This window comes from Hypanus sabinus, chromosome 3 (assembly GCF_030144855.1).
Source record: "Hypanus sabinus isolate sHypSab1 chromosome 3, sHypSab1.hap1, whole genome shotgun sequence".
Taxonomy (NCBI): domain Eukaryota; kingdom Metazoa; phylum Chordata; class Chondrichthyes; order Myliobatiformes; family Dasyatidae; genus Hypanus; species Hypanus sabinus.
Genome location: NC_082708.1, coordinates 147,038,937 through 147,054,929, shown reverse-complemented (window position 1 = coordinate 147,054,929; position 15,993 = coordinate 147,038,937). Strand labels below are relative to the sequence as shown.

The 15,993-nt window shown below is 40.0% G+C and overlaps 1 protein-coding gene across 3 annotated transcripts in view; it reads right to left on the bottom strand.

The window, feature by feature from the left end:
- LOC132391756 (chondroitin sulfate N-acetylgalactosaminyltransferase 1-like) overlaps window positions 1–15,993 on the bottom strand; it is a 167,684-nt gene that overhangs the window by 92,022 nt on the left and 59,669 nt on the right. For 2 of the 3 annotated variants that reach the window (XM_059965333.1, XM_059965335.1), the window contains 3 exons: window positions 7,870–7,993; window positions 4,404–4,583; window positions 808–1,596 (listed from right to left, as the gene is read on the bottom strand). In XM_059965333.1, the coding sequence (XP_059821316.1) occupies window positions 808–1,450 (643 nt within the window). In that variant the 5' untranslated portion in view covers window positions 1,451–1,596; window positions 4,404–4,583; window positions 7,870–7,993. The remainder of the gene's footprint in view (window positions 1–807; window positions 1,597–4,403; window positions 4,584–7,869; window positions 7,994–15,993) is intronic. The other variant, XM_059965336.1, reaches the window with a different exon arrangement.

The window sequence follows — 15,993 nt, the reverse complement described above, 5'->3', positions numbered from 1 at the left end:
TGGTGGGTGGAGGGTGCTGATGCTTTATTTTGTTGAAGGAAGTGGGGGAGGGTCATGCTTGTAGCTTTGCTGCTGTTTGTGCACGGGGGGGAGAGTAGGAGGGGGTTTTGGTGTTCTAACGTTTTAACTGTCACCCATTCTTTGAGGAACTCTTCTGTTTTCATGAATGACTATGAAGAACAAGAATTTTGGGTTGTGTATTGTATACATTTTCTGATATTAAATGGAACTATTGAGCTATTGAAACTAAAATTTCTATAATTTAAAACAATGACGTTTTACCGTAAGATCAAGACCCTCTAGTCCCAAATTTACTGCTGTTAGGAAGGGTAAACTACTCAACAATTAGAAATTGTACCTCTTTGAATCATTGGCATAACAATAAAGGGAAAAGTAATGAATACATACAGGGCTCAGCTTGTAGCAAAATGACAAAGAAAGAAGGAATCTAATGTATGATTACAGTAATCTTTCAAATTCATAACAATATAGGAAATTCTATTCATTTTCTATTTTCTAAAAATCCTTCAGATTTTTGCATAATTACAAGTTTGTTGAAAACATAGGAGGAGGGGGCAACAAACTCTTTATGAGAGCATCTTAATGCCATGGGTCAATGAGCTACTGAACACCCAACCTTGTAACAAGAAGGGTACTTAAAGCCAACACAACGAGGAAGCTTTCATTCATCCATCTGGCTGGGTTACAACCTTGGTTTAAGTGCTTGAAGGACAATGTGCTATTCTACTTCAGATCATTGCAACTAGAAATCAGGAACATCAGCCACAGAGAAATGAACAAACCAACCTTCAATAAAGTCAGCAGCTGCGTGCGTCCGATGGTTTGCTGCTCCTTCATCTTCGGGGCTGTTCAAGATCCCTAGTGCAACCTCAATAGCTTCCACCAGTTCATCCCGTTTGTCCTTCCGGATTGGTTTCTCCTCAGGATGTCGGGTGAGGCCCATTTCCAGCTGGTACACCTTCTGGAGGGTGAAGCTCTCAAATGGTATCACCGAATATTCTGTCGGCAATTTCACACCAGAGTGGACTTCCGCTTTGTCGATCTGTGAGTGCAGAAACCCCCACAGATCCACTTGCGTTTTCACTGGATTGCTTGGATCAAATTTGCCTCCCAGTGAGTCACTGTAGCGGTCATGTACAACCTTGAGCTGCTCACTTCTTTCCCGCAGTTCCTCCTTCAGTTGTGCTATTTGCTTCTTCAGGCTGTTGATATAATTACGGTGTTGCTCCTCACGCTCTTCGAGCAACACCCGAAAGTTGTCTTTCCCAGTTGGCCCACTCACCCTGGGTAACAAGGGTTGACCATCTTCCACCTTTGGAGTGCACGCCAGCATGTACAACAAGGATACTACACTGCACAGGAAAACCAATACCGTAGCAAACTGCCAAATCCATGCCGGCGTTCCCCTTCGCATCACTCTTAACCACATCCTGTCCTTCTGGAATGTCAGTCCAGTTAGTCAGTCCTGAACGATTTGACACCAACACCATCAGTTTCCGAGCCAAATGTTTTAGTCCTCAGAAATCTTCTCATTTCAAACTGAGCTCCTCTTCTGGTGGCTACTGGGAGCACATCCTGAAAGTACAAAGTCAAAATTGAACGCATATACACTGCAAACATCAAATCAAAAATTTAATCAGATAACTTTAACACATTCTTTTCTCCTTACAAATAAAACGTAGTCATTGCTTTTCATCACTTACAAGCCAAGGTTTAACAAGCTCTCTCATACTATCTCAGCAAAATTAATTTTAACTTTTTTTACTTGTTTACAAATTTCCCCAGTAACTACCCAGAGGAAACAGTTCCTCTATAACTACCTTACCAATTCTTTCTTTCTTTTTCAATTTTTTTTATTGATTTTCATATATACATATAAAAAAAACATAACATAATAATGAGTAAATTATGAATACAATAGACTTGAAGTCACGTTGATAATAAGATAACAATATCCTATTAAACATCAGCAGAAAGAAAAATACCTTAATCAATCAAGTCCATATGATTATATATGAAAAAAAACAAAAATAACCATTAAAAGAAGAAAAAATTTGAAAATATGTGAAAAAAGTATATATTAAGAAAAATAAAACACTAAACTAAACTAACATGGGCAATAATAATAGTTTACAAGTATATGATAGTGTCAAAAAACTCCGGAACTCCATATCTGAACAAGAATAAGCAGAAAGAAGGTCTGGAAAAGGCCAAATTAATTCATATGTAAAATGTCGAATAAACGGTCTCCAAGTTTCTTCAAATTTAATTGATGAGTCAAAAATAGTGCTTCTAATTTTTTCCAGGCTCAGATAAGAAATAGTTTGAGAAAGCCACTGAAACGTGGTAGGAGGATTTACTTCTTTCCAATTTTGTAATATAGACCTTCTGGCCATTAATGTTACAAAAGCAATCATTCGTCTGATTGAAGGGGAAAACTGATTACCATCTTCATTCGGTATGCCAAAAATTGCAGTAATAAAATGAGGTTGTAAATCTATATTCCAAATTGAGGAAATAGTAGTAAATATGTCCTTCCAGTAATTATGTAAAGTGGGACATGACCAAAACATATGGGTCAATGAGGCCACTTCTGAATGACATCTGTCACATTGAGGGTTAATATGAGAATAGAATCGAGCAAGTTTATCTTTAGACATATGAGCTCTATGTACAATTTTAAATTGTATTAAAGCATGTTTAGCACATATAGAAGAAGAATTAACCATTTGCAAAATTTTTTCCCATTTATCTGTTGATATATTATATCGAAGTTCTTTTTCCCATTCTTGTTTAATTCTAACTGATATTTCTGGTTGTATCTTCATAATCATATTATAAATAAAAGCTACTAATCCCTTCTGACAAGGGTTTAAGGTAAAAATCAAATCTGTAAAGTCCACCAAAGTTGAATTAGGAAAAGATGGTAAAACTTTATGTAAGAAATTTCTAATTTGTAAATATCTGAAAAAATTAGATTTAGGTAATTCAAATTTGTTGGAAAGTTGGTCAAATGACATCAAAGTATCTTCAAAAAAGAGATCACGAAAACATTTTATATCTTTCCTTTTCCATATGTTAAAAGCTTGATCTGTCCAAGAGGGTTTGAAAAAGAAATTAAGTAAGATAGGGCTATCAAGAACAAAGTTTTTCAAAGTAAAAAACTTACGAAATTGAAACCAAATTCGTAATGTATGTTTAATAACAGGATTAGATATTTGTTTATTAAATTTAACTAAATCAGCAGGAAGACAAGAACCAAGAACAGAGAATAGAGAATATCCCTTTACCTCATTACATTCCAAATTTACCCACTGTGGGCACAATGGTGAATCCAAATCTAACTACCTTACCAATTCTGTCATCATTTTAAACATCTCATTCAAATTTCCCCAACTTCTTGAACAGAAGGAAACACAACGCAGTATTTTATATTTTTGCTCACGAGGTAGGGATGTAGTTAACAAGACACTGTTTATTGTCTCATCCACAGTGCTCTCAAACTAGGGGGGCAGGTAGAAGTCAACAACATTGGTGCAATTTACAATGACATACTGGCCAGGCCAATAGGAGAGCAGATTTCTTTCCCTTTAAGGTATTTGTAAGCTGATTGAGTAATTCTTTTATATATAACAATAAAACAGTTCTATGTTGCAGTCCTGCAATCCCAGCTTTTATTTAATTAATTTTTGGTCATCCGTTGCACCTGATGATGATAGGAAACCTGCACGGGAGAGTTTTAAAATGGAAAAGCTAAGCTGATGCAGTGCGGCCGTTTCACCGTCCCAAACTCAGAGGTCTGGGTCCAGTGGTAGGGTTAGCCATCACATATGGGTCTTCCTTGGTTGTTGTGGATGTCCATAACTTCTGTGCCTCGTCATGGCCTTTGTTCTCCATGGAGTGTTGCAGAACCAATTTCTAGCCATTGGATTGCACTGTAGATCTCGTCTGTCCAGTCTGCTGGGGCAGCCTTTAGTTAATTACTTGAATGTCAAATTTCCAGCTGTCATACTGTGATCTTGACTTGTTTCTGGGCTGGATTAGCACCATAGTGATAGAAGATTAAGATGGAAAAAACGGATGGTCCTAGGATAGGTGACATTGCCCTCATTGTGCAGTCTTTGGCTGCAGCACAGGAAGAATCTATAGATAGAGATTATTGTAACTATTCTTCATGATTTGACATGTTTTCTCTTTAGCCAAATAAATCACTTATTTTCAAATCTAAAGGCATAGGATATTTTGCAAATCAACTTCAAAGTTGCAGTATAATTAAAAATATTTGCAATGAACTTTATTTGCAATGAAAATATTTTATAAACTCTAAGGAGTTCAATGGTTTGGGAATTGCAAAAACTTTCACTTCCATTTAGCCAACTGACCTGGTGATGTTGTCAGCATTAAGTGACCAGACCCTGCAGCCAGAAGTAACAGGCAATGAGAGCTGGTCAGCCCTTTCGTAGCTGATACACTGAGATCTTGTGCCAGGACGGCAAGCTTGCTTGCACATGCTCGAAGGAGTCTCTGCTAATCCAGCCAACATGACATGTCAAAAGGTGCCACTATATTAAAGAAATAATAAATTATCAAATTTTCATGCTAATAGAAAACTGGAAAAAAATTAATACCTTCATCCATGGTAATGTAAAATGGATCAAACTGTTCTTCTATGTGTAGCAGTAAAATTGTGATCATATGGTATAACGAGAAGCTAGGCTAAGAGTTAATGAATTGTGCAAATAATATGTAAGCTAAGCATGTAATTCAATAAGGATCTTTGGGTCTGTAATCATCTAAGACACTGCAGAATCAACAGGCCAACCCCGAAATACCTCTTCATTAAAGTGTCATTTCTTTGTAGTAATGATTAACAGAAACTGCATGGAATATTTGGGAAGACTCTGAACAAATACAAGCCCAGCCAAAGCTGCATTGTCATTAAATTGGTGGAGGAAGGGGATATGAGCAATTATTCAACAGAATGGACATTCACAGCAACAATGAGATGGGAACGGATACAAACGAACTATGAAAGGGGGACCAAACGACTCATACAAAATGCTAACCTCGGTGAAGCTAAAAGATGAACTGGGGTTTTCAGAGCAGCAGCACTTTTGACCACTCAAGTCAATGAATTATCTTCTTTCCCTTTGGAAATATTTACGTACCCCTGGAATAGCATTGGATGTAATACAGTTAGCAGATACCCTTGTGCTTTCTCTTAGTATTGAAATAGGTTCTAAATTCCGATGTGATACCTGATGTGTGAGATTTAAAATCTGACACTTACAGAAAGTGCTATTTATAGGAAGTGTGACAGTTGACTGCCAGTGGACACATTCACATTTAATGCAATTTACTACCTTCTTGTTTTCATCAATGTTCAGATAAGCACAAAATCTAACACTAGAGAAATTGCTTCAAATTTTTAATCAAAAGGGTAGATTTTATGTTAGCTATATCCCAGATTAGTATTGATCATTCACAATCTATTCCACAGCATTACATTTCTCATATGCACCGTTGCTGAGCAGAAATTGAGTGTAGGGTCTATACACCAGCCTCTTGTGCTCCCTTACCTTAGTGTTACTTCCCTGCATGAACTCCAATTCTCTTACTATGCCAAAGTATTAAACAAAAAAACCAAGCATCCTTGGCATCAGTTATCCCCCTGCACTAAGAAATTAATGCTTCACTTTTAAATTTCATTGCAATTCCAGCAGGTACATCATTCCTCCACAGTATCATTTCAGCAAATATTAGGAACTAAGTGGACACATCAGAGAATCAGTGAAGCAATTAATGAATTTTGCCATAATGCATGCTATGTTTAAAAAAAAGAGCTTTTTAGAACAAAATGAAAATCTATGTGATTGATGCCCACAGTAGCCACTTGATAAAAATGGTCCAAGGTTCCAAAATCTTGAGTAAGTACTCTAGATTAAATAATCTGTGTGGTATTGAAGCGGTGCTAGGCTCGGCATTTTGGATGAGATTTTAAAGACTCTACCCAAGCCTTTTGGGTGGACACAAAGATTCCATTCTGTTCCAAAGAACAGTTGCACTCTCCATATTTCTTCTGCATCAAAAATCACTAAAGCAGCTAATTTGTCACTTGTCTTGTTAACTTTGTAGGAGATTGCTGTGCAGAAATTAGTGGTCTACAGTGTAAAAGTTTCTATATAGTATTGGGACATCCCAAACCATTCTACACTCAATGTTCTTAAACATACAAGGGTAAAATAGCAGAAGAATGCCATTCAGATTGTGCTTTCCATTCAAAATGATCACAAACTTTTACTTCAGTATTACTTCCCTGTACAAACTCCCACTTCATTTACCAGCTAAGAGTTGTTTGATCTCAGTCTTCAACTTCATTAATAACCATGTCTCCACAGCCTTCATGGCACAGAATTCCAAGAATCACTACCCTCAAGTGATTTTTTTTCTCACCTGAGTATTGCATGACTGACATATTGTGACATCATCACCTCTGGTTCCCTCAATAACCAGGTAGGGCAAAAAGAGAATTTGCAAACAAAATTTCTCTTTCATATATCCATGCAATTTCTGCCAGATTCTATTATTGTTTTCCAGGCACCCTTTGCTTAACAACGATATCCGTTATTTTTTCAGCTGCTTATGCAAGGCTGAATGACCTGTAGTTTGTATGAACTCCCTCCCTCTTTTCACTGTAGTGGAATTGAATTTGTAAGGTAGATCTTCAAAGCTTTATCTCTTCTTGAATACAAAATGTAAAATCTGACACATCAAGATGGATTACTTGTATAAATCACATGATCAGAAATGGTAGAAATTCCCCTGTGTATTCTACCAATGAAGTTCTGTTGGGAATTTTGTTCACAAGGTTCCTGGTCAAGCATTTTATTTACAAGATTATCTCTAGTTATTGCCAATTATTAAATATTAACACAATTATAAAAGTACAAATCATGCTTCTTTACAATACACAAAATAAGTATCTCAGCAAAATTTTAAACAGTAAATTATGCTGCTCCTGGAATAGTTAGAACAATAATATTTCCGTAAAGAGCAAGGTTCTAATGCTAAAAATGTTGACTTCAAAATTAAAATGCATTCCAACCGGAAGATGCAGTAATAACATACAGTACCAATTATAATAATAATGTACTTCATACAAAATTAGAGGGAGAGGGGAGAGGGGAGAGTTGCATAACAGGAACCATTTGTCTCATCAGGAATGAGTTTTATTTGACCCAGTAAAAAGAAGGAAGATGTAAGCTGAGTGGCCATTGTTAAAGTGGGCCAGTGTTAGAGTGGAGAGCTTTGGCTCAACAGGTTTAAGCAAGCGAAAGTTCTAAACAGGTTTCTACTAAGCTTCCCCCCCCCACCCCCGCTTTGTCCATAAGCGCATAGATAGTACACTGAGAATAGGTCCAGGGTTAGAGGCATGTTCTTTGTGTGACCTCCAGTCACCCTGGTAACTAAATCTTGAAGTGCATCAAGCTGTAACTCCCCAGAGACTGTGTTAAGGAACTGGAACTGCAGCTAGGTCACCTCCAGCTCATACAGAAGAATGAGAAGGTGATAGATTGGAGCTACCTGGGTGACTGGGAAAACAAACAGACAGCCAGTGCAGACTACCACCGTGGTTGCTACACTCAATAATAAGTATACAGCTTGGATACTGCTGGAGGTGGGGGGAGCAACCTACTAGGGAGAAGCCATTGCAACTAGAACTCTGGCACTTAATCTGACTCTATGGCTCAGAAGGGAAAAAGGGAGAAGGGTGCAGTAATGATAGGGGATTCCATAGTTGTAGGAGTAAACAGGAGACATGAAAATTAAATCCAGCGGGTATTTTACCTCCCAAATAGCAGGGTCAGGGTCATCTCGGATCAGATCCACAGCATTCTAAAGGAGAAGGGTGAGCAGCCAGCAGTCACGGTAAGTATTTGCACCAACAATATAGGTAGAAAAGGAGGAGGCCCTGAAGAGAGAATATAGGGAGTTAGATAGAAAGCTGAAAATCAGAACATCCAGGGGAGTAATCTCTGGATTGCTGTTGTGCCAGGCACCAGTGAGGGGATGAAGAGAATGCTTTCCAGACAAATGCATGGCTGAGGAAATAGTGGGAGGGATGTAGTCCATCCGGCCCAGGTAACTCATCCACCTTAAGACCTTTGAGTTTGCCTAGCACTTTTTCCTTTGTAATAGCAATGGCACTCACTCCTGCTCCCTCACACTCACAACCTCTGGCACACTGATAGTGTCTTCCACAGTGAAGACAGATGCAAAGTACCCATTAAGTTCATCTGCCATTTCTTCGTCACCAGCATCATTTTCCACTGATTCAATATCAACTCACACCTCCCTTTTACTGTTTATATAAATGAGAAAACTTTTGGTATCCTGCTTTATATTATTGGCTAGTTTGCCCTCATATTTCATCTTTTCTCTTATAGCTTTTTTTTAAGTTGTCTTTTGTTGGGTTTTAGAAGCTTCCCAATCATCCAACTTCCCACTCACTTTTGCTACTTTATATGCGCTTTCCTTGGCTTTTATACAGTTCTTAACATCCTTTGTCAGGTACATTTGTCTACCCCTGCCATTTGAGAACAACTTGTTCTATGGGACATATCTATCCTGTGCCTTGTGAAATATTCACAAAAACTTCAGCTATCGCTGCTCTGTCAACATCCTCACCAGTATCCTCCTCCAATCCATTCGGGCAAGCTCCTTTCTCATGCCTCTGTAATTCCCTTTATTCCTTTACAATACAGGTACATATGAGTTGTGCTTCTCCCTCTCAAATTGCAGTATGAATTCAATCATATTATAGAAACTTAGAAACAAAGAAAACCTACGGCACAATACAGGCCCTTTGGCCTACAAAGGTCTGCTGAAAGTGTCCTGACATGAGAAATTACTTAGAGTTACCCATAGCCCTCTATTTTTCTAAGCTCCATGTACCTATTCAGGACTCTCTTAAAAGACCCTATCATATCCGCCTCCACCACAATGGATTGCAGTCCATTCCACGCACTCACCACTCTCTGCATAAAAAACTTACCCCTGACATCTCCTCTGTACCTACTTCAAAGCACCTTAAAATTGTGCCCTCTCATATTAGCCATTTCAGCCCTGGGAAAAAGCTTCTGACTATCCACACGATCAATGCCTCTTATCATCTTATACACCTCTATCAGGTCACCTCTCATCCTCCATCGCTCCAAGGAGTAAAGGCCAAATTCACCCAAACCTATTCTCATAAGGCATGCACCCCAATCCAGGCAACATCCTTGTAAATCGCTTCTGCACCGTTTCTATGGTTTCCACATTCTTCCTATAGTGAGGCAACCAGAACTGAACACAGTACTCCAAGTGGGGTCTGACCAGGGTCCCCTATGGCTGCAACATTACCTCTCAGCCCCTGAACTCAATCCCACGATTGATGAAGGCCAATACACCGTATGCTTTCTTAACCACAGAGTCAACCTGTGCAGCAGCTTTGAGTGTCCAATGGACTCAGACCCCAAGATTCCTCTGATCCTCCACACTGCCAAGAGTCTTACCATTAATACTATTCTGCCATCATATTTGACCTACCAAAATGAACCACCTCACACTTATCTGGGTTGAACTCTATCTGCCACTTCTCAGCCCAGTTTTGCATCCTATCAATGTACTGCTGTAACCTCTGACAGCCCTCCACACTATCCACAACACCTCCAACCAGCAATTTTACTAAGCCATCCCTCCACTTCCTCATCCAGGTCATTTATAAAAATCACGAAGAGTAGGGGTCCCAGAACAGATCCCTGAGGCACACCACCGGTCACTGACCTCCATGCAGAATATAACCCGTCTACAACCACTCTTTGCCTTCTGTGGGCAAGCCAGTTCTAGATCCACAAAGGAATGTCCCCTTGGATCCCATGCCTCCTTACTTTCTCAATAAGCCTTGCATGGGGTACCTTGTCAAATGCCCTGCTAAAAACCATATACACTACATCTACTGCTCTTCCTTCATCAATGTGTTTAGTCACATCTTCAAAAATTATGATCACTGCCTCCCAAGGGTTCCTTTATGTTAAGGTCCCTAGTCGTTGGGATCTCTTCTGGGCAAGGTATGAACCATACAAATAGAACAGGCTACACCTGAATCCAAGGAAGACCGATATTCTTGCGAGCAGGTTTACCAGAGCCGTTGGGGAAGGTATAAGCTTACTTGACAGGGGATGGAAACTGCAATGATAGGGATGAGGATGGGGCAGTTGGTATACAAGTAAATGCAGTGTGCACTGAGAATGTGAGGAAGAACAGGGAGGTAATAGGCCAAAGTTGCAGTCAACAGTATGAGTTAAAGTGTAACATAGGGGCAAAATTAAAAAAATGATGAATACAGGACTCGAGGTGTTATATCTGAATGAATCCAGTAAAAAAGAATAAGTCAGATGATCTTGTAGCACAGTTAGAGAATGTCTACAACGCCATACCTGCCGTCACTGAATTGTGGCTGGAAGAAGATTATAGTTGAGAGTTTAACATCCAAGGATACACATTGAACCAAGAGGACAGGCAGATAGGCCAAGGAGGTGGGGTGGCTTTGTTAGTATAAAAATTAAATCAAATCCTGAGATTTGACATGGTATTAAAAGATATCGATTCCCTGCGGGTAGAGTTAATAAACTCAAAGGGTAAAAATACCCTGATGGATGTTATATACAGGCCTTCAAACAGCAACCAGGAGGTGGAATATAAATTAAAATGGGAAGTAGAAAATGCATGTAAAAAGAGTAATGTTACAATAGTCATGGGGAATTTCAATATGCAGGTAGTTAGGGAAAATCAGGTTGATGCCGGATCCCAAGAGAGGGAATTGGCTGCCTACAAGATGGCTTTTTAGAGCAGTTTATGCTTGATCCCTCTCGAGGAAAGGCAATTCTGGATTTGGTATTGTGTAATGAACCAGATTTGATTAGGGAACTTAAGGTAAAGGTATCATCAGGAAGCAGTGATCATAATATGATGGAATTCACCCTGCAGTTTGAGAGGCAGAAGCTAAAGTCAGATGTATCAGTATTACAGTAGAGTAGAGGGAATTGTAGAAGCATGAGGGAGCAGCTGGCCAAAATTGATTGGGAGGGGATACTAGCGGGGATGACAGTAGAACAGCAATGGCTGGAGGTTCTGGGTGAAATTCAGAAGGTGCAGGATAGATACATCCCAAAGATGAAGTATTCTTAAGGAAGGATGAAGCAATTGTGCTGACAAGGGAAGTCAAAGACAGCAAAAAAGGAAAAAAAAAGGGTATATAATATAGTTAAAAACTAATGGGAAGTTTGAAGATTGGGAAATTTTTGAAAATCAACAGGCAACTAAAAAAGCCACAAAGAGAGAAAAGATTAAATGGGAAGGTAAGCTAGCCAATAATGTAAAAGAGGATACAAGAAGTATTTTCAGGTAAACAAAGAATAAAAGAGAGGCTAGAGTGGCTATCAGGCCACTGGAAAATGATGCTAGAGTGATAGTAATGGGAGACAAAGAAATAGCGGACAATCTTAATAAGTCACAGAGAAGCACAGCACAGAAACAGGTTCTTTGGCCCATCTAGTCCATCCTGAAAACTACTTAAACTGCCTGTACTGGGACCACAGCCCTCCATATCCCTACCATCCATGCACCAATCCAAACTTCTCTTAAACGTTGAAACCGAGCTTGCATGGACCACTCGTGATGGAAGCTCATTCCACACTCTCACGGGCCTCAGAGTGAATAAGTTTTCCCCCATGTTCCCCCTTAAACTTCTCACCTTTCACCCTTAAGCCATGACCTCTGGTTGTAGTCTCAACCAACCTCACTGGAAAAAGCTTCCCTGCATTTATCTTATTTATATCCCTCATAATTTTGTATCTCTCTATCAAAGCTCCTCTCAATCTTCTACGTTCTCAAGAATACAGTCCTACCCTATCCAAACTTTCCTTTTAACTCAGGTCCCCCAGACCTGGCAACATCCTTATAAATTTTCTCTGAACTCTTTCAAACTTGTTTTACATCTTTCCTGTAGGTAGGTAACTAAAACTACACACAATACTCCAAATTAAGGCTGACTGATACTTGTGCGTATGGGCTACGCCGCAGCCTATGCCATAACCCTGATTTTCACTTCTTCGGCGCTCTACGCGGTAGCGAGCATGCACTGGTGTGCACCAAAATGCTAGTTGGCGGTGGGGTTTCTATGCCACTGTGTTGAGTTTCTTTGGTGAGAGACATGAATGAGGAAATGCATTTCAGATATTTTCATGTCAGCAGGTAGATTTGATGATTTGGTTCATCTATTTCACTTCGGTGTACGCACAGCTTACAGACACAGTGGAGAAGAAGCAACCGGAAATGCAACACTACCAAGCGGACCAATCACAGTTGTTGCGGTCTGCATCGCTGTGATGTGTGAGTAACTTTTCTGGAGAGGTGCACGTCACCCTACAGCACAGGGTATGTGTTACCTACAGTGTAGATGCGACGCACAAGTATAAATCAGCCTTCAGGCCTCACCAATGTCTTATACAACTTCAATATAACATCCCATCTCCTGTACTCAATAATTTGATTTATGAAGGCCAATGTGCCAAAAGCTTTCTTTATGACCCTACCTATCTGTGACACCACTTTAAACAAATTATATACCCGTATTCCCAGACTCCTTTGTTTTACCGCAATCCTCAGTGCCCTACTGTTCATTATATAAGAACTATCCTGGCTGGTCCTACCAAAGTAGGACTTTGCCTGACATAGCCTGACATTTTTCTGCATTAAATTCCATCTGCCATTTTTTCAGCTGGTCCAGATCCCTTTGCAAGCCATGATAGCTTTCCTCACTGTCCAGTACACCCCCAATCTTGGCATCATCCTCAAAGTTGCTGATCCAGTTAATCATATTATCATCCAGATCATTGATATAGATGACAGACAACAAAAGACCCAGCACCAGTTCCTGTTACGCACCACCAGTCACAGGCCTCCAGTCAGAGAAGCAATCCTCTACTACTACTCTCTGGCTTCTCCCAAAAACCCAATGTCACATCCAATTTAGTACCTCATCCTGAATGCAGAGCAACTGAACCTTCCTGACTAGCTTCTGATGTGGGACTTTGTCCATGTAGATAACTACCTTACCTTCATCCACTTTCCTGGTAACTTCCTTGATAAACTCTATGAGATTGGTTAGACATGACCTACCACACACAAAGCTGTGTTGACAATCCTAAACCAGTCTATGTCTATCCAAATACTTATATATAATATCCTGTCCATTAAAATATGTTCCAATAACTTTCCCATGACTGATATCAGACTCACTGGCCTAGAATTCTCTGGTTTTTGTTTAGAGCCTTTTTAAAAAAAAACAGCAGAACAACATTGGCTATACTCCAATCCTCTGGTATCTCTCCTTTTGTTAAGGATGATTTAATTATCTCTGCTAGGGCCCCAACAATTTCTGCACTTGCCTCCCATAGGGTCCGTGGGAAGTATTTTCCATCAGTTTTCACTGAGAAAGACACTAACAGTGATGTATATCAGAAATTCAAGAGTGGCAGAAGTTAGTGTAGTTGCTATTACTAAGGAAAAGATGCTGAGGAAATTGAAAAGTCTGAATGTAGGTAAGTCACCTGGGCCAGACAGTGTACATCCCAGGGTTCTGAAGAGATTATGGAGAGATTGGTAATGATCTTTCAAGAATCACTAAATTCTGGAATGGTTCCAGAAGACTGGAAAATTGCAGATGTCACTCCACTCTTCAAGAAGGGAGGGAGGTAGAATAAAAACATATTATAGGCCAGTTAGCCTGACCTCAGAGGTTGTGAATGTGCTGGAGTCTATTATTCAGGATGAAGATTCGAGGTACTTGGAGGCACAGATAAAATGGGCCAAAGTCAGCATGGTTTTCTAAGGGAAAAATCTTGCCCAACAAATCTGCTGGAAACCTTTGTGGAGGTTACAGGCAGGATTGACAAAGAAGAGTCAGTGAACATTGTTTACTTGGATTTTCAGAAATTCTTTGACAAGGTGCTGCACATGAGACTGCTTAGTACCCCATGGTATTACAGGAAAGATACCAGCATTGATAAAAGATTGGCTGACTGACAGGAGGCAAAGATTTGGAATAAAGGGGGCATTTTCTGGTTGGTTGCGAATGACTGCTGTTGTTCCACAGGGGTCAGTGTTGGGACCACGTCTTTTCAAATTATAAGTGAATGACTTAGATGATAGAATTGATGGCTTTGCAGCCAGATTTGTGGATAGAAGAAAGGGCTGGTAGTCTGCAGAAGGACTTAGACAGATTGGAAGAACAGTCACACAATCAGCAGATGAAATATACTGTAGGGCAGTGTATGGTCATGTACTTTGGCAGAATGAATAGAAGTGTAGATTATTTTCTCAATGGGGAGAACATTCAAAAATCAGAAGTACAAAGGAACTTAAGAGTCCTTGCAAACTTTCCTGAAGATTAACTTGCACGGTACCTCTAAGAAGGTCACAAACTTCCTGTTGGGTTTGGAGGTGTGTGCTCCTCAGCGGCTCAGAGAGCAATGTTGGCTAGAATCAGACTTTATGCTTTGGCTCTTGGTAGGGTCACCCATGCCAAATAGGTCAAAGGGTAGAGGCCAAACAAGGAGTGGTCCACAGGTCTTCCTAGTTCAGTGGTTCAGTTCAGGGCTCACAACTCTGTCTGGTAAAACGAAATTCTTACAGAAACGGTAATTACGCATCTTTCTACACTGGAGTGCAACGATATTCCTGATTTTCCTATCAGGACTTGCATGACTGATAGTAGTGAAAGTCATGAGGAAGTTTTTGATATGACGAAGGAAGCCCTGAAGACCACCAGAGATGGAGGACCTTCATTGCTGCCCTAAAGGTCAGTGGCATAATGGGCAGTAAGTCAGTCGGTGATAAGGGAGGCAAATTCAATATTGACATTCATTTCAAGAGGATTTGGATATAAGAGCAAGGATGTTATTGCTCTGATCACATTGGAGTATTATGAGCAGTTTTGGGCCACTTATCCAAGAAAAGATGTGCAGGCTTTGGAGAAGATCCATGAGAATGATTCTGGGAAAGAAAGGGTTAATGTGCAAGGAGCATTTGATGACTCTGGCCCTGTACTGGCTGGAGTTCACAAGAATAAGGGGGGGTGGGGGGAATCTCATTAAAACCTAGCAAATATTGAAAGGCCTGGATAGAGTGGAAGCGGAGTGGATGTTTCCTATAGCAGGTGAGACTAGGACCAGAGAGCACAGCCTCAGCATAGAGGGACGCACATTTGGAACAGAGGTTTCAAAGGAATTTCTTTAGCCAGAGGGTAGTGAAGCTGTGGAATGCACTGCCACAGACAGCTGCAGTGGTCAGGTAATTGAGTATATTTAAAGCAGTGATTAATAGGTTCTTGGATAGTCAGGGTGTCAAATGCTACAGGGAGAAGGCAGGAAAATAAGATTGAGAGGGATAATAAATTACCCATTGAAGAATAGCAGAACAAACTCAAAGGGCTGAATGGCCCAATTCTGCTCTTATATCTTATGGTCTTATACAGCTACCGCTATAGCCGCTAGAATCTGAATGCATTTAGGCTGCCAGTACGTAACCACATAGGGAAAGTAGCCTTAAATGGGAAGGGAGAGTTTTGAAAATAAAGTATGATGACATGCTAACCCTGTACACAAGAACTCCAGTATACTGTTCAACAGGTGGGTACAATTCATATGTACAGGATATGGGTGTCACTGCCAGCTTAGTCACAAGAGGTTGTTTCCAAAATTACGAATCTCTAAGCAGAAGATCACATTGATGTCATTGTGCATGTGACAGCCAGAGGAAATGTTGCTCGAGGCAACAGGAAAATAGAAAGTTTCACAGAGGCTCCATGGTATAATGTTGAAGCCCAGACACAGAAGGAAATTGGTTTGATTAACAGCACAAGATTAT